The sequence below is a fragment of the Neodiprion fabricii genome, chromosome 4 (genome assembly GCF_021155785.1).
Source record: "Neodiprion fabricii isolate iyNeoFabr1 chromosome 4, iyNeoFabr1.1, whole genome shotgun sequence".
NCBI lineage: Eukaryota > Metazoa > Arthropoda > Insecta > Hymenoptera > Diprionidae > Neodiprion > Neodiprion fabricii.
Window position 1 is genome coordinate 28,139,733 of NC_060242.1, and position 24,950 is coordinate 28,164,682.

At 43.2% G+C, this 24,950-nt stretch overlaps 2 protein-coding genes across 2 annotated transcripts in view; both read left to right on the top strand.

Annotated features, from left to right (window-relative positions):
- LOC124179304 (cuticle protein 19.8-like) overlaps positions 1-24,950 on the top strand; it is a 229,578-nt gene that overhangs the window by 105,668 nt on the left and 98,960 nt on the right. The gene's annotated exons all lie outside the window — the stretch shown is intronic.
- Positions 8,616-11,527, top strand: LOC124179302. Its single transcript, XM_046563507.1, has 2 exons — positions 8,616-8,914; positions 9,773-11,527. Exons 1-2 carry the CDS (start codon positions 8,713-8,715, stop codon positions 10,831-10,833), a joined length of 1,263 nt encoding a protein of 420 aa, XP_046419463.1. The 5' UTR covers positions 8,616-8,712; the 3' UTR covers positions 10,834-11,527.

Consider the following 24,950-nt stretch of genomic DNA (forward strand, 5'->3'; position numbering starts at 1 on the left):
TCCAAAGGCGCGAAAATCCGTTTCATAGAATTTCGAAATGAAGAAAGTTGATACATCGAAAATTCAAAGCATGAAGTCGTCAAAATCTTTATGAATAAAACAAGTCGTTTGAACATAGAAATGTCGAAATTGTTTATATGATTATATTACACTTTTATTTTCTGTATTTCGACTTTTTGTACTTCGAATTTTCAAATTTCCAAATTGTATTTAAGAGATTTTCGTGTGTTTGAAAATTTGACATTGCGGTCTTTCTATTTTCTAATCTTTCCAATGTTTCCACATTGTCAAACTACTCGTTCGCCTCCACCAAACGGCACTCGATGTCTTCATCTAGAATACGTATAAGTATCACGATTTTTCATGAAAATTTTCTGCCAGTATAACCTAGTCTGCTTATAAGACCTTTGTAATCATTGTGTCAACATTGTTGATCGAATCTACAAGAACCGCAGGTGCAGGCTGCGATGAATACGGCGCAGCGCTGTTTGAGTTCCTCGAAATGATTTCCGCTCTGCAATTCGACACACTAGTATCCTCGTGAGTTTACAATTCACTGGCTGACAATAGGGAAGATTGAATTTGTACAGCATATGTGACTGTTCCGTACAGAGGGTGTGGTTGACAACCTCTTCTCTTCTCGTGTCCTCCCCCATTCAGCCTCCGTGAATCTGACCTAAAGCCAGATTTTCTGCTCCCGTAGGATCGACATGAATTGCTGGCACGCGAACGAATTCCCGAATAAGTTCCAGGATAGCTCGCGGCCTCGCTTAGCATTCGTTGAATATGCAGTCGCGGAGAACTAAAGCCTGGTCTCTCGATATTCTGGAATTTACGGAATACTTTTCCTCTTTCAGCAATTTAGAGCCGAGGATTTGAAATTCGGTTGTTTATTAAAACGTAGAACCAGTACCACCGACTCTCCGAAGTCCTTCACATCGCTACATCGCGGAGAGTCAACCCTCACTAATTATTCCAACAAATTCAATTAGTAACGAAGGATACTTCGCTTATACTTCTTTGATTAATCCCTTCAAGCGCCTAAGCTTTCCAGGAATTTACTTTCTGCTTCGTATATTTAACGGAGTCGTTTTTTTGTCTTGTCAGTGATTAATGGAGATTGCCACGAAATAACTGTATTGTCCCCCTTCGCGTGCTACAGAATGTCTTATTTTCCCCGCTGTATTATTATGCGAAAAGCACCGTTTTGCAAAAAAGTACAAAATTATTATAACAGAAATTATTAAATAAAAAAAAAAAAAAAAAATGGGGATTTGTATATTTGCTCCTCAAGTCCTTCTTAGGGCACGATTAGCTTCTGTAGCAATTCCTACCATCTGTACCAAAATAGTAATCATTGCTAAAACGGTTTTTCCATTCGGAGTGAATGTATATTTGACACGCGTACATCGATCCTGGGAGCATACCGTTAAATTTTGCAAGGGCAGAGTAGAAGGGAGGATGTTTCTTGTATATTACACCTAGGTGCATTGGCCTGAAGCTGCAGGGGGTGGGGCGGGTCTGGGAGTATTTATGTAAACGAGGCCTTACATTTTGTGGATTTTGTAAATTTTATATAGAATCTTGTAGCCAGATCAATAAATAGAAATTCATCGAAATGACCTGAGCGTCCCACGAGACTCGATCGGCCCCTTTTTCTCCTGTAGTATAGCTTTACGGTTAAATTTCCAATAAAACCAAAGTTATGCGTTCCGGTATCGAATGGTCTCATTTCAATAGCTTTCGCACCGGCCCACCTAGTCTTATTCCCTCCGGCGTTTATTTTGTATACATACACCTATATGTATTATGTATATAGGCTACAAAATTGAACAAGCAAAGGCGAGGCAATCCACTTGTAAGTTCGGAAAATCTCTCAAAAGCTTTATCCTTGTTCTCAAAAAATAAAAGTAAAAAGCGGAGGCGACGGAACGAGATGATGACAAAAAGAATAGAAAAACACAAAAACGATAACTTATACCAGTGCCGTGTACAAAACAAACCTTAATACGATCGTTTATATGCGCTGAAAAAATGTTAACGCGTTCTCGTGTCTGCTCGAACTCCGTTTTTCTGCCTTTTTATCTTGCAAACAAGTCCACCACGCGCATAATTCATTATTATGCACGATGCGATGGAATGAACAGTGAAACCTGTCACTCAAATTATTAACAAGAGATAAATAAACCAGCCACAGTTCGTACCGAGATATATGTACCGGAATTTTACTGTATTACATGGCATTAATATTTAACGACATTTGTATCGCGTCTTCGAATTAAGAGAAACATCGATCTGACTAGTCGCGAATGCAGCTTCTCCCGTTTCGTGACTTTTGTCACCCCAAATGGAATTATGATTTCATTACACCGACCGCTATAGGGATGGGCACTTTGTGAGGGAGCCGGACGGCAAATGAAATAGTTTGTATCGGGTTCAGTTGTGACGGCGCGGCGTTATGATAGGGGATGCTGCCGGTTTGTATCTATGTGTATCTATGACACCCTGCCGAGGGTGCCGCGACACGCTTCGTAGTCTCTTCGCGCCAAGTGCAACGAATTAATTTTATTCCTAGGAGGCCGTTTTCATTCTGCAACGTGTCTGTAATCAAATTTGAACTGAAAGACGCGTGTCGACTGTCCGTCGAAATGGTGAAAATGTATCTACTGGCTGAGATTGCGTGTGATTCGTTTTCGTGAAAAAAGGATATAAATAATTCACAGTTGAGTGTCAATTTATGTAAGACCAGAAGCTGTTGTGAAAAATTTTAAGAGTAAAAGACACACGATGCAGGAAAATGATTGTTTCAGTACAACGTTCCGTTGCATTTGGATATTGACAATTTCGTATCTCTGTTTCACTTCACGAAATATAAAACAGTAATGTTATTCAAGGGTGAGATGGTACACGATTTGATAAAACTGCCTTCACGTTTGTGGGTTCGTAAAATGCGATGGCGTTGCCGAATTTGTGAGAAGCCGCGTCCCACTCTGAGTGAATTGGTTTTTCGAAAGTTTAAAAATTTCTTCGCCTTCGGATTTGTAACACAACCCTCGTAAAGTTATTCTCGAAGCTGTTAATAAAAATGATCGTACTCTGCAACTTTAACACACTAAAAAATTTCTTACGCCTAATGAGTTTCACGACTTTGTAAGTATAACACATTGTTAGACACCCGCCCAACTGCAAGTTCAATAGATCTTCTCTTATTTGCGTCAATCAATGTCGAACCTCGGTCTTACTTCACGAGAGAGATTAATTGACGTGCAACAGGTACAAAGCTGCAGCAAGCTGGAAAGACAACCAACGGAAATCTCAGCTCTAGAGGTATTTCCTAATCGTTGTTCCTGATGATAATATTCTCTGAAAGTGACTCCGAAATACTTCATTCGGCCGCTGTGCGTAATACAGAAATAAAAAATATTTAATGTGCATGAATTTTCTGTGGCATGATTTTTTGCAACATTTTTGAAACAGATCTCGCACCCACACAGTAAATGATATCATCATTTTCGTTATAATCTGAGGTCAGTGTTTATCGGCACTACATAATCAAGCAGCGTGAAACGTGTTTATTTTCTTCGAGAGAAAGGAAGCAAGCAGCCCTTTCAATGATTCATGTGATAGAATGGGAGGCTGAGAATCTCCATCGGTGGACCGATTAGAAAAGTTTTCGATCAAATCCGAATCCATAAGCCAGGGTAGTTGTTTGCGGCGACGGTTCCCGTAATCGGATAATTCCGCTTATCCTTTGATTGATTGGACATCCTCCCATGACGTCACATCGATCCATCACCGATCAACCAATCGGGATACGCTAATGAACATGGATAATTAAATGCGCGGAGGATTACAGCTCACCCTCTCTCTCGCTCTCTTTATGCCCTCTATACATTCAACCGAATGTTTACCAAAGCATAGTAGTGAACAGATTCAACAAACGCTGTGATTTCATACTCAATTTATTCACCCTGTGTGTAGCGTGTGTGTATTTAATTTTTTGCAATTACTTTTTTTTACACGTCTAAATCGAAAACGTGGAAACTCGTATTTTTTCGGCTCGAAAATAGCAAATCATACCGGGACGATTGAAGCTTCTCCAAATTATTAATGCATTACGAGAGTCCGGCTGGAACTTGTTGGATATGACCATGGAATGGTTTTTAACATTTTCCACTTACGACGCATACCTTTCAAAAGTTCAGATATCAGGCCTGATGCGAAACGTGACTTTGGTTAAATTGAATTTCGTGGAAATATAACGTCCCCTAACTATGCCTTATCTTTGCCCTGCCTCTTCCATTCCTCATCTTCCATCTTCCCCTTTCACTCGTCCGGACCATCGACTGAGCGTTCCGTGAAGATGGTTTGATATTTTCTTTAGGGGAGGCGGGTGTTCTGGAAGGGTGGTGTTGTTTCGGAGGGATTTTCCCTGCGAAGATGACGGAAAGGGGTCCGGTAACACAGTTAGATCATCTCGCGACGATAGGGACGAGTAATTGCTGGAGATGCCACCCTTCGCAGATTAATAAGCGAATCGGCTTTGAGAAGAAAGAATGGCAGCCGCGCGCTGGTGACGTTCTGAAATTTCTTGCGCTTACTCGAATTATCGCTAGCCAATTATGTACAATCGGAGAAAAAGTAGAGATCATGCTCTTCGACTAGAACAAGATTCGAGAAAAAAGAAATCGGTCTAATAACAGAGTTCACAGATTTATCAGAAAATTATCGTCCACGGAATTACAATCTTTACAGCAAAGGTTTATTCTTGGACAAAGGTTTCTATACAACCGCGAATATAAATTTTGCTCTAATGAAAGCCGCCATCGCAAAAAATTATGCGTAATTAGCTCACACGCTTTTTGGAAATTCCGATTTATAAAAGTTTCTGAAACCTGTACCTACCTGTGGTGTAAGAATGTTACTTGTAGTGGGGTTAATTATTGTAGAAATTAAGATTTAAAAATAACTTTTGAGATTACGGTATTCACTTGCTAATGATGCAAGACCAATAACGCTTCAAGCGGGGTAATTTTATCCATTTAGAGAATGCGGAATTGAAAAATTCCTGCGTTCAATAACAGGCTCATTATAGAATAACGATTAATTTGGGATGTATTATTTGATATGGTATTCAAGCTTGTTTCATTATCAAAGTTTCAATTCTATTTTCTTAATTCATCTCATACTGGTTGTGAAAATCTATGAACAGACCTCATTATTTCCACAAGTTTCTTACAATCAAGCGTCAAGCTCGCGAATTTTAGCACAAAAGTATTCACCGAAACATTATTGTTAGTTCCATGTACAACATAATCTATTTTGTTTATAATATGAATCCAATTCGAGAGATAGGGATGATTCCAAAGACTTTGAATTCAGTCATAATATTTTAATAACAATGAGTCATAATTGGTGTTCTCCGACAAGTTTGAGTGTGGATGGAATTTGAATCAATTATTTGACCCCAATGCAGCTGTGGTTGAATATTGTTTATTTTTACATCCATGACATGTACAAGAATATCTACAACTCCATTTGCACCATTGCAGTCGCTATGTAAGGTGGAATACATACGATGCAGGGCAGCGTTCGAATTACGATGTGAGTGTCATGTGTATAATTTAAATAATATTTTCTGCAAAGTTCATCGAGCTTTGGTTACCAGTTCTTTTAAAGACGATCTTGCCCGCGATGCTTCTTCGTACTTGTTTTTTTGTTAACAGCATGAAAGGCCACAAATCTGGTTGTATTATTTATCAAGTCTTGAGAATCCAGAGATGATTCAAGCAGGCCAAGAGCATCCCAAAGAACCACGGAGTACCCATAAACGGGTAGAGTCTAACAAAGAGAAAGTACTTTTTCTTCAGGGTGTTAGCCTTGCTTCGATTCACAGTAGCGATGCTTTTTTGGACGGTGAAATTCTTCCAGGACGCGTACACAAACATGATATTGTTGAGGAATAGGGTGGCCAGAGGTACAAAGAAGAAGTACAAGTTGACCGTGATGTTCGGCCCTTCTCTGTACATCGTGTTGCCTGCTCTCAAACCCGGAATAACCGACTCCGCTGAGTATAGTTCCATGACTCCAGCCAAGAAAGTTGGCACCAAAGCTATTCCCCAGGCGAATATTTCGCACACGAGAAATCTGCGATTCTCTTCCCTTTCGCTTTTGTCGAATGATCCAATCAGCCGTCGGAACTATGTGATCACCAGGGTCATGTCGAAGCAGATAACATTCAACCAGAAAGCGGGTGCTAGGGTGAAGAATTGTAGACTTAACCACAAGAGAACCGTCAAGACGCCATTGAGTTCCCAGTGGCAAAGCGTGCATACGCCTGATATGGTCAAAGTGCATCCCATCATCATAAGGCAGGTGTTGTGTCGCAGAACTACGCGGCTGTAAGTCCGGCGATCTATGTAAGTCGCCGAAGATAGAGTAGGAGACAACAACTGTGAAGCATAGTACTACATAAATAACATTGATGTGCATTACGATGTTCGCACCCCAGTAACTAACCTCGGTCAGTATCCCGTCACATCCTCTAGTAGTGTGATTCATCGTTGGAAGGCTTCGAATCATCTACATTCAGTTGATAACATTTTTCAGATGAAATCAGAGATTCCGTAAGATTTTCCATCGATCAGTCTTGGTTTTAGATGTCAGTTTCCGGTGTAGTGCCCTTGCTGATTGTGAAACAAATTACCAATTTCTAATTGACCTAACAAGAACGTTAAAAACGGTCGAGATGAATCCACATATTTTAGATTTTCACGAAAATTTGTCCACTGTCGCAAGACTTGTTATATAATTCTGTGATGGTTTTATCCAAATTTAGCGAAGCGAAGACTGCAATTAGCATTACGTCCAGAAATAACTGTTACTTTATTACAAGTATTGCAAGCAGGCCATTTCACAATCAGATCTTTCCAAGACTCACTGATGAAAGCAGTCTTTCTATTACCGGTAGAAATATCTTAAGCTGGTTGTGTTATGCAGTAGTGGCAGTGGTTTTCGGGATTCCAGATAACTTCAACTACCATATAACGGAAATCGATGAAAGTGTTTTCTGTAATGATGCAACTGTCCAAGTTTTAATAGCTTCCAATTGTCGGCAGTGGCCATGCACTTACTTATACATATAACTTATTGTTAAATGTCCTTCCGTTTGCATTTTGAGAAAGTACCTCTCTAATGTGTAGATGTGAATACGAGTCACCGAAATTTCTCCTCCAACTTCAAGGTCTGCCGCTGATAAATAATACAATATTTCTTAAAGAAGTGCGTAATACGAGTGTGTAACGATATCCCCACTACATGACGAAATGTTAAAATGTTTTCATTCGTACGAACGAAATGTCTCTCGCAATCGTGACAGTTTATTAACTGTTGAACTTTAATTTGATGACCTACGAGAATGTTGAAGTAAGTGACTTTTGAAACTTGGAGAAATTGAACGGAAAAGATTAACCTGTGCACACGTATCGAAGCTGAACACCAATATTTCGTTCACGCGCAATCGTCAAAAAAATAATACATCGTCGCTCGGGGCCGGGAAGACACCATCCTACACAACGAATATTTTCAGCTTATAATGACAGGTGCCATCTCTTACGAAATAATATGTTAAACATCGCGGAATAGACTGCACTATTAATAATATTGAAATGTGATCATCCACCGTGGGATTTTGATGATAAAATTACAGTGCTTTGTAGAGGAACAATTATCCGCACGAATTAGAAGTTCGTCTTACGTAAAGAATACGATCGAATTTCTCTCTCAGATATTGTTTCATAGAATCGTTAGTTGCTGCAACATCAGAGTGATACAGTCTGAGCATTGGGTTAGTACGTTGGATCAGAAGGAAATTATGTATCCCGGGTTTTCTCTGGTACATGGTGAATTGCATCATAATTAATTGTACTTCCACTAACAATAAGTACATCTACTTTCACTGATAACAACAAATAAATAAGAAACTGCGGTACATGCATTTCTTGGGTTTGCGTTGCAAGACAATGCAAGTAGGATAGTATCATTAACTTTTGCGGGCACTTGGTTTCCGGCCCGTTATTTTCTGCGGATAGTTCATATTAAGACAACAGAGATTGCATTGTACGATTACAGACCTGTAGAAGAAGAAAACATGAGATGTTCACACAAATGCGCGAATGCTAATAAAGCTTATGTCTATTTTTCTAGCTAACATGTCGACACGACGCAACCGTATAGGTTCGATTTGCCTATTTGGTAACCTCGGTTAACACAAAATGTAATGCGTTTGACAGGCCAATGAATCCAAGCAGCAGACTGGTTTACTTACACAGAGAACAGAACACAGTGTCTCAAGACGCTCTGCTTACCAATGTCCAGAAAGTGGAACCGTGTGGCGGGCCACGATAACAATCGAATCTGAACTAACACGTGTAAAGGATGTTAAATATCGACCCCACTACAGTATTCGAAGAGTGAGTCAACATTCAGTCCGTACTCACGCGTCATGGGCAATACCACATCTGACGCGAGTCTGTGTTTCCGTCTGAAAAATGAGGATTCCCGAGTAGTTACGCGTAGCTTGAGGTAACGGAGTGGGCTTGCAGTGAGGTATGCGGTTTCTTCTCTACGATTAGTATAGTTTTAGTCGAGAGTACGAGACGCGCGTGGAGTGGTTGGCACTGTCGGAGACAGTCCTATTAAATAATTGGTGACATGTTGACCACTCTCTCGCTCGTGTATTTTGCCGTGCTACTTGTCGGTTCTTCAAGTGAAATCATTAAATGCTGCCCAAAAGGATACAGTTTCGGAAGGACTTTGAACTGCGTGATATCCGTATACAGCAACAGCGAATTCATCTTGAACGAGGCGAACTATGGCAATCAAACGGACTTCAATACCACCAGCTGCTATCGAAGTAAGTAAACTTTCGCTCAATTATACTCACACCTACAGAAACTTAATCGGTAACAATAGCATTCAGTTTCCGACATAGAATTCTAATATTGCAATGAAATTTGAGTAAAATATTCTCTCAGTTTAGTCGATCGGAGAGCAGAGAAGAATCTCAGGGGGTTAATATTATAGACTCGACTCTCATACGTTAAAAGATAATGTATTTAAATCCTCAATTTCCTTTTGTATTGAATGCGATTTGATATTTATAAAAATTAATAATTCTCTATTCATTTACGAATCTAATCTATTTTGGAAATATCGCTGCATGTACACTTGATTAGAGGGGGGGGGATCGAAGAAGACCGATAGAGAGACCTAGATACACTCTAAACTGCTCGGAAATAAATACTTTTTACAGAATAGAACAGGCTTGAGAACTATCGCATTACAAGCGCTGCTTATCTGCAAAAAATGTATACCTTTTTTGCTGCACCTATGCAATGTTACGCGCTTTATGCAATCGCTCCGCGTCAGGCGTGCATGATCCGAGTTTGTTGTTTATCACTACGCGTACCTATGTCTGTTTTCCGTGCATAAAATGGTCCCTAAATATCTATTGATCCTTTCATTTCTTGCAATGCCTCATTCTGTAAGGGTATGTTCTGACACGCCGCAAGTTTGCAAACAATATATCACTTGTTTTCGATTGTCTTTAGTGTTACGACTGTGTAACTCGGTTCAATCTGTCTTGCATTTCATTAAATGACCTCTCGAAGTACCAGACGACTATTATGAACGATAGAGTATTGGCAACTAATTATTATTGGTCACGAGTTGGCGGTTGAAATAAATAGAAACATTAACTTGGGTTTTAAAGGTGGCGAAAGCGTGAACGACATACAAGCTGCTGACTTGGAATATTCCCGAAACCTAACGGAAGTGGATATGTGCATGGATGTCGATGATCGCAACGGTACGGTCTACGTGAAGTCATGCCCAGTGGATTGGAGAGAGCGGCCGAAGAGATGCGACGGTGTTTTCACTCCCATATTCCCCTGGGGTGCGAGTATAGTGATTGGCGCGTATTTAATTCACGGCATTCCTTTCGTCATCGTCGTCGTTCTGTGCATCCTCGACCCCGAACTTCGCAATCGCGCCTACGACAAAGCCGTACTAAGCTGTTGTATCTGCCAAGTTTGCATCGCGGTAGTTTTATCTGTAATGGGATATTTCTTTTTATGTTACGAGCTCCTGAGACCAACTTGGTTGTACATAGTGTTCGGGTTGATGCTGCAGTTCACAACGATAGGTGCCGTCGGTTGGTTGAACGTCATATGCTTGGAAATGACCTTGGCCATCACCAGATTGAGGTGGAGACACGGCAACGACATGACAGGGTCTGTGGAAGCCCGGAAGTCCTTTAAGTATGCGGCCTATGTATGGGGCTCCAGTTCCGTGTTTACTGCCATCACCTGCTTCATTGAACTCTGTCCATGGATACCAACAACGTCAGTGCTGAAGCCGAATTTCGAGAGCGTCTACGACGGGGTGAATTATAAAGTGATCTTTTACGTTGGCTTGGCACCTGTGATCACCTTCATCCTTAACAATGTTCTCTTCATCTACACTACGTACAAGGTCATCAATATCCGAAAATCAACCGTCGTCGCAAGTGAAAACAACAGGAAGACGAAAAAGAAGTACTTCATGTACTTGAGGCTGTACCTCGTGATGGATGCTCCGTCGATTATCGGAGTCATATCATCAATCTATCCTGAGATCTGGGTTCTAAAGTTTATCAGAATGATCCAGCCGATATCAATGCTCCTTGCCATATTACCGCAGAAAAAGTTCTGCCGAGCATTGCGATGCTCCCCCGCTGAAAAACCTGCTGTTGTCTCACAGAAAAGAAATATCAAGGGCGAAACGTCGTGTTGAAATTTTATACCCTGAAGATTCATTTACATGCGATTTTTATTAATTTTCTTCATTTTTCACATTTTTTTGTGTTGGTTGGTTCTTTTTCCCGGTGCGTCAGAGGAATTCTTTAAACATTCGCTGATGACTAAATAAATGCCCAAAAACACTGAAAGGTATTGTCGAGGACAAAACATTTGGCATGCACACGCAGTGCAATAAAACCATCCATCAAATATTATCTGTTTTGGGTAGGGTGTCGCAATATTAGAAAAGGTTATCTTTGTATATATGTTTCAAGTACGATAATTTTTACCTGCAACTATGAGAAAAGTCGTAGTGGATGTAACTCAGCCGTTGCACTGGACCCAGAGGGCAGGGGTAGTTCAGGGCGGATAAAAAGGCCCAAAATAATATCTATATATACTTGAAACTTCCCCATTGGCCTAACTTCTGTATAGATGAAAGAAGCCAATCTGGAGGAATGGTAGAAAACCGCATGCTAAATAATGAACTCAGAAGAGAGTTGCATTATGCACAATCAAGACTGTTCTTCAAAACCTTCTGATCGAGGCAATTGATCGAGAACCTTTTAAGCAGTCAGTTCAAAACCATTATGAGAACAAAGTGGTTCATAAAATCTCTTAGAATTAAGACAGGTAAAATAACTGAAGAAATTCCGTACTTCTCTTTTATTTGAATATCATCATTTTAATAATAATATTCAATTATTTTAATTTTTACGTAGTTTAAATTTGAATTAACTTAACTATTATATTTGATCTATTTTGTGAGGCAACCAAATTAATTACCTTCAAATCATTTCATCCATTTAGATAGAGATAATAATTCAGTTGTTGCAACTAGAGTAATCGTGCTTGAATATTGTCAATTCATATCATATCATATCATATCATATCTAGTCACCGTCGAGCACTCAGAGCCATCCTTAGCCTGAATCCTCAAGATCAACGAAAGGCAAGTGAAAACTTTTATTTCGAAAGCGCAACCAAGAGAAGAAAACACGTTAATCTCAAGTAAATTGAGTTTGGAAATTTTGTCCTTGTACGAGCGCTAATGTATGGCAAGTTTTGGTTTTCCGTAAATAAATAATAGCCAACCGAAATCCAGCCAATAACAATAATCAAATGAAGTTGCACATCGCATTTGAACACGTCATCTTTCGAAATGCCAAATATTGGATGTACGAGAATCTGGACCTGAGATCGGTACCGCCCTAATACCCGGATCATCACACTGATATTCATCAACGCGCCGCGGACTTCCTCATATCTACTCTCCTCGTACCGACGCATGACGTGCATCACCTCTTCAAGTCTCTAGTCTAACCTCAAATAAGCAAAGCATCGTTCCGAGTTTACGTATTAGGGTCGTAATGTCAATTGCCAGAATTTCGAAGCAGGTCAAAAAGTCTGTCTACTAAATGAAACGCGATCTAAATTTGACGATCACTGCAAAAGGGTGTATGCCATCAAACGTGCACAAAACAAAAATTAAATTCCTATCTCTGCCCAAATGACCCGACCTCTCGTGTCACACTTTCCGGTGGAAGTATTACTTCTTCGAACAACCCATGTACGGCTAGTACATCTGAAATGACCCTTAAAACTTCGAAACATTCCCAATCGCAAAAAAGTAACGTGCACCATTTCACTAGTAGTCTAGGTTATGGTGTAATCGGCCTCGTGTCTCTCTTACAATTAGTATTTCTTTCTGTTCCAAATCTCATAAGCGTGCACCATAGCAGCAATTAGCTATATTTTATTAGGTGCGTTTACAACGATAAATATTCTTTCATTGCCTTATTCTACCGGAATACTTTGCAACCATAACATGAAGATGTGCATATTATTTGTGATTATCTGTTTGTCAAACTCTTTCTCAACGTAATTGAAGTAAATTTTGAAGTGAATAAGAGCGCGATTAAACTAAAGTTCCGTATTTTCCGCAATGATTCCTCAACCGTACGAACTGCTCATCAATCTCCAGTGTTAAGTACCTACTCTGTTTCTTATAAGTAACTTATACATGGTTTTTATAAAATAAACCGGCAAATAGCTGTTGAATAATTGCGGTGGTGATTTCCTCCATACGGTTAAATTTACCTATAATTTTAAAAGAGCATGACATCGTAAGGAGTGCGCTGTGAGAAACCAAACGAATGATAGCTCGTTCGAAGGCCAAAGTGAACGCGTGTAACTCGTTTCAGATGACTTTCCTGATAACTTTAGATGAACTGAAGAGCACTGTATACGACAGGGATACCGGTTCTCATCCGTCATTTGAACCAGGCTACAACCCAGGTGTGAGAAAATTGAATTCAGCTAGAGATTGGATTGAAATTGGTAGTTCCTCGATGCTCCTATATCGAAATGAATTGGGCCCGTGCAAAAGTCCGTATGCTGTTAGTTGAGGCGATTGGTGAACTTTAAGCAAATCGGAAAACACCGCTGGATGTGCGCCTCGTATAGTTTTCCCACTCCGCTAACAAACCAACCATCGGGAATTGAACTCCACCAGCGAACGAGAGAGAATGGGGAAAGTTTCCTTCTTGATAAAACGAGTGTAGAAGCCGGAGTCGTGGGGGGGAAGAAACGGAGTTCGAGAGGCGGAGTTGCGGGCTGAAGAGCCAGGCAGGGAAATGCGTGGATTTCAAGGGGTTGGGGCGCCGAAGAGAAAATTGAAAATCGAATCAGCGGGCAAATCGGATTACCCCGCCGACTCCCGCGTTCTTCCTCCTGCACCCTCGCAGTATAGGCGGTCGGTTATCATCATCGAGTCTTGAACTGTACGCCCCCTGAGAAAGGAATCGAATCATTTACGTGTCGTGGACCAGCCGTGATACTTTTGCCGGGTGTTTCCGGACACCCCATTGAGAGATTTTCCAAATAATCCTGTTCCGAGTTTCGTTAATCTCGAAACGACTCTCACCGTTCGGCTCCAAGGGTTGATTGCGAAATCAGTGATTTAAATCTCGGCCAAGAAAGAGGCGGGTGCATTCGATCGACCCGAACACACGTATATACTCATTGAAAACCCTTGAACCTCTTAATTGCTGCTACTGCCACAACGTACAAGCGAGCGAACCTTGGGTTCGTTCTTTTTCAAAAGGTTCCTTCCAAATTACTTCCTGGGTCGCCTCAATCTATCATCTTCAGCGGCAGTGCCGGTGGCTTTCCTAAAATAACCTTTTATTTTCTTCCCTCACTCCTCGCGTTCCTTTCCCTCTTCTCCCTTGTCTGCTACCGCAGAGCCCAAGGTATCTCTCGTGGGTCTTGAGGTCGTACTCCTTCTCGTCGTCATCCCAGAGCTGGTGAAAAGATCCGCGGTGCTTCTCTCGGGAGACGCCACCAATAAGTAGGTGACGTGAAAATAATTTCATGGTTCCTACCCCCGTCCAAAGAGTGACGAGACTGTAACGAACAAACAAAACCACGACCATTTCCTCCACTGACCCGTTCTCTCATTGTCAGACCTGCGATCTCCCAGCTTCGAGATGAATTATAATTATAAGCTCGGCCGAAATGGTTGTGATAAACGTAAACCGTCGGTTTCTCCATTTCGTTTCACAGCTTTCGATAACAACGCGAGTATTGCCTCACTTGAGCAGCTTCCCTCAGGTGTAAACTCAGATAAATACCGTGTAAATACTCATCCGGCCCTTTTGATGCTCGGTGCAAATACCAGCAGCTCAGACGAAATGACAAAAGGCGGAGGACTTCAATCGTCACTCGAACACCGGCAGTTAGAATCTTGGTGAGAATTTCATTGGCCCGATTGGCTCCATTGGCTACGTTCCCCGCGTTTCCGCTGGCAGCTCGACGCTCTTCAGGTTAGCGTTAACGCGAGCGGCAACCCCCTTAGCTTTCGAGGCGTCAACCGGAAAATTAAAGTGGTCCTTCGCCCGACGCTTTCATTGGATCTCCCGGCGTGGAGCCTCTTAATATTCATAACTCGGTAAAGAGAAGACAATTATTTTTCTGTAAGAAGCGACTGATGTATCCAAGTTTTATAGGAAGACGGAAAGAGGAGGAATGAAAAAAAGGTGGATTTAAAAATTGCATAATTCTTTCGCCGTCTTCCGTCGTCCCTGCGTTATAGCGGGCGCAGGTATATATAAGGAGTTGAAAGTTTCCAAAGTAGAAGCCGGGACGTGGGGAAGGAAGTTCAAATTAACTTCGGTCACGTAAATCATCCGAGGGCGTCGAGATCGCAATTCTTACTGGTGAATTTGCTCGTGAATTGAGAACAGTGGAGACGACCCCTCGAGTCCGGTTCGCAAAAGCTGTTACAAGCCTCGAGAGGTGTCAAAAAGAAGTCGAGGGAAGTAGAATTACTTCGCCATTTATCAGTTCGACTCTCGTTATCTTTTTCTCGCTGCCGGCCGGCTGGGCTACAAACACGGAAACGATCCGTCTTCATTCCCGAGAGGAACGAAGGATCGACTATTTGTAATTAGATGAAAAGATCAGCTGAGAGTTCAGCGATGCTATGAGCCAAACCAACAAGAATTTTGCCACATTCCGGTGCACGCGATTCTCCGATGAGATCGAGTAATGCTTTTCATTCGCTCTTCGCGAACTTGCGTCAGACTTCCTTTATAAACTTTTCGGAAGTGTTCTAGTACTCCACCGAAGAATAATGGCATTGATCAGCTTTATCTCTCTCTCACTCTCACTCGCCCTCTCTCCTTAATAAATCTAATTCCGAATCTGAATCTGAATATCTTTCTTTCTTCCTGTCTTTCTTTTCGATGTTTGAAAATAAAACGATTTCAAAACTTTCCCGATTCTATCCGACTTAATATAATTCGATCAATTCTGCCGACGCTGCATCACTGCGAGGACGATTCATCTCTCTTATTATTTTTCCTCTGCACACCTACGCGACGTCCCGCGGGGCGGACGACGTGCACAAGGCACAGAAATTCGCCAAGAGGCGAGAACCACGTTCTTCACGTTCCCCTATAGCCGCAGGCTTGGGTATATTGCGATAGTTTATAACCCAGGAGATAGGGAACACACTTTTCTGCATACGGGCTTACCCCTTATATGACAGGCCAATTCTCAACTTTTTACTGCAGAGAATTGCGAAGCGGGTGCTAAGACTCTGGTCGTACGAAAGAAATTGGCAAGCAGCTTCACCCTCGAGTTGTTCGTAGGTCACGAATGCTTTGTCAATTAATATCAAACTACACTCGCTGAATCGGAACCTTTAAAGAAAAGCCAGACATATCTGACATCTTGACTTGTGTGATCGCTTTGTTAATAAATATTTCCACATACATGAAACGGTAGGTTTTATCGTTGGTATAATATTACATAGAATTGCGGAAGTTATTCGAAGAGTTCCATCACTGCAGCTGGTTTCGTATTATCTCGAGATTTTGTTTCATTTTTCACGCGTGCAGGACACGTTGAAGATATCGCGCGATAAATGATCCTGTTGAAGACGAGGGCGAGAGGAAAAATATGGGAAAAGGGAGTGGCTTGCTATTTTTCATGCCGGTAAAACAATTAATTTCGCAAGATCTTGGTAGAGTCCATAGCTCTTGCCGTTGGTATATTAAATCACGTTGGAAATGATGCCACAGAAGGGTCGAGAGGAGGAAGAAGAGAGGACGAGAATGAGAAAATCTCGAGCGAGAAGGGAAAGAAAATGAAAGGTGAATGAAATTTTTTGGAACGAGGTCAGAGATCCGGAGACATGGAGCGCCTCAGAGATTGGACAGATGTAGGTGCGCGGATCGGCATGAGGCGTAGGCGGGGAGGGAGACGAAAGGGGAGGAGAGGACAACGGGAAGAGAATAAAAAAAAAAAACTCAAAGATCACATGTAAAGCAGCAATTATTTTAGTCGTAAATTTACATTGGGACAGGCGACAGTTTTATTGGTCCCTAAATTTGTCGAACCTTATCCCATTTCGCTCGAGAGAAAGGAACGAATTCGAATTTATTCCAACTCTAATGGCCGGGCATTCGTCCCCGATCCGCCTACCCTGTGGGGATAGTTCAAACTATTCAATCCATTCGAATTTAACCAAACGAGATTGAGAGATAAAAGAAATAGGAATTTAAGCATTTCCTCCCCCCTCCTTCTCTTTCGCCGCCTGCGATACTTTCGTGTACAGGCGAGAAGAGTAGATAAGATTATCGAATCGGCGATAAAAGGGGCGACGTTTATTCGCTTCGTACCCATGAGTTTCCTATCCAAAATTTTTCTAACACCCGACCCGAAGCGTCTGACGATTGCGGAACATCTCTCCTCGAACATCCATGAACGTGCGAATCTGTATGTACGATAATCTTGACGATCAAAAAGGTTCGATCTCAGTGTGCAGGGCGTGCAGCCGACTGGGCTGGGTAAAGTCACTAGACGAGGAATAAGAAATGAAGTCAACATCTCCAGGGTGACGGATTTGTGCGCCTTACACTCGCTGCGAGCTGCATCTGGTTGATTGAAAGATTCGTGTTCCCGTATCCACAAATGTGGCCAAAAGAAGCTCGGATAAAACTGATGGGACGTGATGCAATAAAAAATTGCCACCGATAGTAAAAGATATCGCCTCTTCAAATGACGAGCAACGAAGTTTAATAGATAGGAAGAATATCGTTTCAATACCGTATTCACTTCGCTTTAAATCTAACCAATCTGTCGGAAGTTGAATCTGTGTATTTAAACATTGTCAAAATCGATTTATACCGAACCGTTTCTTCATCCACATGGTTTAGTGAGATATTTTCCGAATGGCTGAACTGATAACTCGCGCGTTTCTTGGCGACGTAGAATAGGAACCTTGTCTACTGTAAAGAGGACGTTTTATTCGCGCCAAGTTTGCGCCCGTCCGTTTGGTATTCACCTCGCAAGGTAGCTACGGCGGCATCGTCTACATCGACGTGTAACACAATGGCGAGACAACGAACCGAAAAAATAACCGATCCAGAACACAACGCATCTCGAATGTGAAAGTGCGTTTTAGTCCGCAAGTTCATCCGTGCGTGGTTCGATGACGCTGAGTTGCAACAATATTCTTGCTTCGTTTGTATTTTCCGGTAATCGACTAATGTAAGTCCAGAAGTTCTCACCTATATGCGAGACCAGTATTCTCAGAGTAAGTTTTACACTGACAGTAGCAAGTGACGAACTACAGTGGATCCTGTCAGCCCTACATTTTTTATGGTTGTTAATTATTTCGGAGTGCGAGGGTCCATCTAGCTCGGTAACGAGAATCTCTGGGACGACAAAGCCTTGTTTAACACGGGACCGACATTGGCTTGACTGCAATAAAGATGCCATTATGATTGGAGGAGGTATCGAGAGAAGGAGAATAAGGGACACGGGTTTTGCTCTATCGCGAGTCATCGAGGCCTCGCGTAACGCCCTTCACCCCATCGAAAAGGATTTTGGCGAACTATTTATTTCTGAGGGAATTGCCGGTCCAGCTCCCTGGGAATATAAGCCGACTCGAGAGTTCTTTCGGTGTTTTGGAAGGGCAAAGTTTCCACTTGGTTTAACCCGCGGGCCAGCTGGGTCGATCGGTTTTTATGTAATCGCCGAACTCTGCATTCCACGCCAGCCACTCGATATCAGGGTTAACGGCGAGACGCTGCAAAAGGCGGTCGGGGCCGACATTAATCGACGTTAGATCGACTGTTCCTCGATCCCATTGCCGGACCTGATAAGGATAGCCTCGACAGTTTACGCGGGGCTTTTGCCACCGAGCGATTCTCGCTCGACATCGCACGATGCAGATCTCAATATCATTATACGAGACCCGCCGGTGATCTCCGCAGCATCGAGTCACATCACGAGATCAAATTCTACCGACGTTACATGCCACCGAATTTGAATACATCGCATGGCGGCGGGTGACGAGGAGAGAGATCCGAGCCGAGTGCAAACCCCCTTGAAAACGTTCTTTGAAATCTTCCTTGCCTTGAATCGTTGAATGTTATTTCATTCTTCTTCTTGGCAACCCTGCGCACCGCGTTTGACTCGGCATGTATGTATATCCGGATAAGATGATCGCACTACTTATCCCGGAGGTGGAGCGCATTGTCGGTTCAGACGCTTACGAAACGTATCAATTCCATCTGATACACTTCGTCGATATATCAATGGATGCTCCATGGAGCCTGCACGGTGGATTCTTGTACGTCATTATATTATTACTCGCTTTATTCTATTTGGAGTTCTCCTTTTTTTTCTTAGCGAGGTGTGATAATACGCGCATTAAATCTGAAACCGCCTTTTCGGGCTGATCCACGAGTGAATAAATCGAGATTCGAATCTAGACTTTCTCCATATTTCTCCAATGGCTACGGCTATTAGCTAAGGCCAGTTGGTATGTCCCCAGGGCCGTCGCGCGGACAATGGGCATTTCTGAGTACGTTTTATCTGGAATCTCTCGAGGCTCCGAAAGGAAGGCAATAAAGGTTACCGGAATAAACCGATAGGTCATAGACCCCGCAGCCTGCAGGGCGGGGCGCGTTGGTCTCGTGGAACCGGAGACCAAAGCCTGCGGTAATCAGCTCTTACCATTGGTCCGTGTCTTTTAACCGTACCTTATCATTGGTCGTTAAGGTGGATCTCGATGGAAATTCGAATGGCTTATCGATATCCCAGCTTGCCGGAGCACGGGATTCGAGCTGGAAGGCTGCAAGAGTTCTTCCGCGGGCTTCGCTCCCGCCTCCTTCTGCAACTTCCACCTTCCACCTTCAGCCCGACTCCGACGGTTGGATCCGAAAGGCTTTCAATCGCGCGTTTATCGCTATCCGATTCCCCCCCGCCCCCCGCCCCCCTGATTCGATATTCAGAACACGTCGCCATCGAGCTCCCCGTGTCCCGCACGGTCTTTTCTCTTTCTCCAAAGACTTTCCTTGCCTATTTCGTTCCGGAAAAGCTTCGGCGGTGCAGATGCGTGCGAGGTCTAGGACCTGCTGCGCTGAACGAGTCTGCCCGAGATACATACACACGTATAGTACGTATACGTTTTATCGAGAAACGGGTATTTCCTCATCGTTTTTCGCTCTCGCCGAGGTTTAATGGCTCTCGATTTCGAGGGAATTGATCAGTCCGCGCGCGGCGAAAAGGTGTGGGGCACGAGTTGCGGGTATACCGCTTAATAAGATTTCGCCGTTAATTGGCGATGGGATCTGCCGAGGATTCGGGATAAGCAGAGCCGACTAATTCCCACGACGGCCAACCCCCATCGTGGTTGACAGATCCAATCGTAAGTTACACCGGCTTACGTCTCGTACACCCACGTGGCAAGACTCGAGATTTATCTTCCGTGGCTCCCCGCTAGCTGTGTTTACCCTTTCCTAAGAATTTTTGGCAGGGGCTTCGGCTCCAGTTTTCCCCGTCTAACTCGCAGCTCATCTCTAAATCTGATATATTAACGCCATTCTTTTCCTTCCCTGTATCTAGATTTGTGACGTATTACAAAACGCCCCATGAATACTTATGCGGGTCATCCCCACCTTTTCCCCGGATCACTTTCCGCTTTTCCTGCATTCAACGTTCTTGGACTCGTACCTTATACTGCTGCCACTTTGCGACCACACCGCGATCTCCTCTTTAATCTTTCCTCGCGTGTCTCCATTGTTCCGTTCCACTCCACTCAGGAATCGCCAGCATAAATACACATTTGCGACAGCCCGCTCCACGTGTGACGGCTGGTCTCCAGCGGTTCATAATATTAAACTGTCACATCGCGCGACGTGCTCCAATTTTTTTCTCTTCTTTTTATACGTCTTTACTTTCCTCCATTTTATTTTATTTTACTTTATTTCATTTTTTTTTGCTTTTTTTTTTTAGCTTCCCGCTTCTACCTTTACTCTCCCGCTCATCCGTTCTCCCTTTTATACGCCTCAGGGCATGTTTATAACGCGGGAGATAACAGGATAGAATGATTGCCCTTTGGACGTTTCTCTTTTAAAATGTCACCTTTATAAACACAGACCTCATCTGAATGCAGAATTTTTAGAACCTTCTGCCACAATATTTTTCTTTCCGTTTTTGCTCCCTCCCTCCTTTTTTTTTTTAACTCGATTACAATTTTATTCCTCCGGCAGTTTACCCTTTCGTATTATAGCACGAAACACTTTCACCCCGTGGGACAACAACATCAAATATCCTGCACGTCATTTTGCGAGAAACAATAAAATTTTTGCACCGTGCCCCGATTTTACCTCCCTTGTATAATATAATGCTCCGTGTTTTTCGTGACCCAAACTTTGCCTCGTCTCTGACGCAAATCACTCGTATAAATTTTCGGAAAAAGGTAGGCCGTAGGCCGTAACAATGTTTTCTGACCATTTGAAAAACTCCAAAGGGAGCAAATTTTTTTTCGCGTCTATGCATTCGAGATATGTTGCGTCATTGTATCTGATAAAATTTATGACGTTCCCAAGGGCTGGCGCTTTCTCAGATGCAAAAGTTTTAACCAATAATTCTCCGAATTAAAAAGAAATTTTTAAAAAATGAAATGAATAAATTTCGTATATCTTTGACGTCGTTGATGTGACTGCGAGTAGGGAAATTTCCTGTATCCCGCCTCAAGGGGAAAGCCGAAACTGTGTAGTGATCGATAAATATAACAAGTAGGCAGAGGCCAGGACTGAGCTAGATTAGATTGCAAAGCCAGGCTGGGACTCGGTCAGTTACGTTAGCGGCTATAAACTTCTCGCGCAGCGAATCGCAGCGGGCGCGCTTCGGGATGCTTAGTCCTGCAAGAGCCGGGCATGGCTTCGGATTGATAATCCTCTGCCACAGAGGTATTGTCTCGAAGCCAATAACAAAGGCCTCTGTTCTACTGACGGAAATCCTCGGCCATTCACCATTCTACGTCACGTGTCATTTCCTGAAAATAGGACGGAGGTTCACCGTTTCATGCGGATGTTCCTCTCTCTCTCTCTCTCTCTCTCTCTCTCTCTCTATACCTTGCGGTGAAGTGTTCATGGGAATCCCGAAATGTGCGCAGACGCACAAGGACGAAGTCGAGGATTGAGGCACAGTCGACAAGTGAGCGTTCCTTGTTCATTAGGAGTAAGAAATAATAATTGCTCTAAACTTCTCTGGGTGTAAAGCAGCACAACATTGCGGACCCACACTTGACTTGATTGGGTCGAGCTGAGACTGCGATTCGTTGATGCACAATGTGCGATGGGAAAAAGAAAATTTATGCACTTTTATTGGAGAAGGCATCGTTTCCGAGTAACGGAAAGTTCGACTTGTGGGCTTAGCAGCGGCGCAGCTCGGTGGAAAATATGGTACCGAGAATAGTTTATAAACTAGGAGCAACTTGAGGTGGAAAACTGTTCGTGTATCCCGGGAAACTGGGTCGGAATCGAGTTGCGAAAACAGCAGCCACCACCGGTTGTGAGATTCAATTTGCGGCCAAGTGCCACGGTTCCGATGGCTCAGCTTCACGGCGGACGCCTCACAGTGCACACACGCCAGGCATTCGGCTCCAAGACCTCGGTTGTTCGCCGCTTGCAGCGCAACTCTTCGTCAAAGTTTGTCCTGCTCCAGTTCCGCGGTTGAGTGTCCTTGCGGGAGAATTCCTCTCTATCTCTCTCTCTCTGAGAGAGAGGGTGAGGTAGTCTGCTTCCTCCACAAAGCGGTCACTGATCTTCACCCTGCATCTAAGGAGGAGCACATATACTGCAGGAGCAAAGCATCCGCAGGTTCGACTCGCTAACGCAACAGTGACGGTCCAACTACCAGGCCTGGGGTTCGGGGTGAATGACGCAACCCATCCTCCAAGGGCTCTTATTGGATTCCACCCACAAACCTGTCTTAGCGCCAAGAGGTTCTCAACCTGCCAAAAAGATCTTCCGCAAGCCCTTCGTCTGCGCTCTAAGTTTTCTCCGTCATTATGGTTGTAAAATGTAGCTGACTATCATCAGAGGTCATTCTTTTAGGGTCAAGCTCATTTCTGGAAGAAATATGCTTGGAGAGCTTGGCATTCGAAAGACAAGCTGACTTAGGAATGAAGAGTGTACGATCACGCTGAGAACCTCCGGTACGACGGCCAGACCTGCAGCAGCGAGAAGAGATCCTATATTGCCTTATTGCCAGTCTCCTCAGATGCATCGCCTCTGGAGCTCCTCTCCCCTCTCACCTTTCTATACTTCACTCTCGACAGCGCTAGACCCTGAGCCCTTAATTAAAATCATTACTAGGCTTAACTACCCGGCACCCGGTCCCGAAACCAACTCCTGCGCCCTGCGAAACGCGAAAGCTCACCCTTCGCGGCTCCTTCCTCTTACCTCGTTGAATCCCAAGTCACGTGGTGTACCTTATACCCAGCACGCACCACTCGTGAATTTAATCGCGTTCCCACAGTCCGTTTGATCAAGTATCGGCGCCGAATTGATTTCCGACTGAAGTGGAAGATATGACGTGTTTCTTATCACTCGAGGAGGATATTGCTCGCCGGTTACGAATTTCTTTGCCTTCCTGGTTGACCGATTCTCCGGATTACCAAAGGATAGAATGTACTCTGTACGACTCGAGGTTTTAGCAGGAACTCCGAACTGGATATTCAGCTTAGTAATCCTGGGATGTACAGCACTGGGGTGTCGATTAATGCGAATTGCACCCTTGAACAGAATCCTTACACGGTGATTATTACCTCGAATTGGAAGGTGCCGCCGAGCAGTTAGTCGGTCCGTTTAGGACATGGCCAGGCATTAAATAATAATGGGTAGAGTTTGGTCTATTTCCACGTGTAGAAACTGGTCGGAGTATACGAAGTAGCGCAAGTTCCGTGGCCGACGGTGAACCAACGGTCAACCACGGCAACTCTAAGCACCGCGACAAGTGCTCCCTTAAGGCACGATCTCCGTGATTAATTGAGGGATTAATGGATTGGAAGCCGAAAACTTATGCCAGTTAGCAAGGTAGTTTCGAGGATGGATATAACGCTCGCTACTTCGGAGATGTGACTTCCGTTCCTCTTTCTGTATCTCTGGTGTTTTCCTGCAATTCTTCGCACATCCTTTGTGTAACGGTGATAATCAGCCTGATGAAAAGAGAACTGGAATGTTTTGGTGAAAGACCTTCCTCGTGAAGAAAGTCGCTCTGGAATTCATCATTAGTTGTGTGACGGTTCAGATGAAGAACTGAGAATTGTTCCGAATACCAATAGGTTGGTATTAGTTTTTACACTAATAAATATTATCTGTATCTTGGAACACGTGCAGCGACGATGTAATACATGAAAATGGGAAATTCGTATCCTTTTAATAACCTCCCGTAACTGGTAGACGATCAAAAAATAATCTCAATGTTGGCGTTACGTTGCATGTATTAAACACCAGAAATCTCAACAAACATTGATTTGACTATTTTCAATACCAGTCTTCAAACACAAATGTTTCAATCCGAATACCAGGGTCGAACTATTCATTTTATGAATCATGAAAACAGATTTTTGAACCAGTGATTTTCTCACATGAAAAGCCAAGAAAAGAAAAAAAATGAAACAGTGACAGGAGCTAATGTTATTGTTAGAAGTGGCTCATTAAAGTGAGAAGAGTAGATGATGAATGATAATTCCGTTTATTAATAATTTCGCGTCGTTTTATAAGTAATAAAAGAAGTGATTAATACACCATAGCCAAGGGAGCGAGGGAGCAGCGCATGAGTTAGTGGGTATATTAAAATTTTCGGTGAGCTTATACTAATTATACGTAATTACGAAGTATCATCTTTTTCAATCTCCATAATTATCCTACCTGTCCATCACCTGGGTTGGCGGGTGAGAGAAAGGTCGAAAAGTTTAGATAGAATTCTCGGAGGCGAGCGGGAGACCAGTGAAATTCCGAAATAGCCAAGAAGCTGCGCAGCGTGAACCGTCGGAGAGAATAAAGAGAATCGGACACTTCGGTCGTAGTCAAATGCTATTTTTCGCGTCTCGTTGCAGCGCGTAAAAAGGCGGAGCTCGCGGCGAACAAGAATCGTTTGTCACGCTCCGCGTGCAGGAGAGAGAGCCTCTAAGTGCTCGTCCTCTTGGCTGGTTCCGCTCAAAGTTGACTCCACGCGTGCCAAGCCGACTAATTTTCTTTTTCTCCATCCCGCGTAATTATTGTCCTGCGTGCGCGCAGGCAT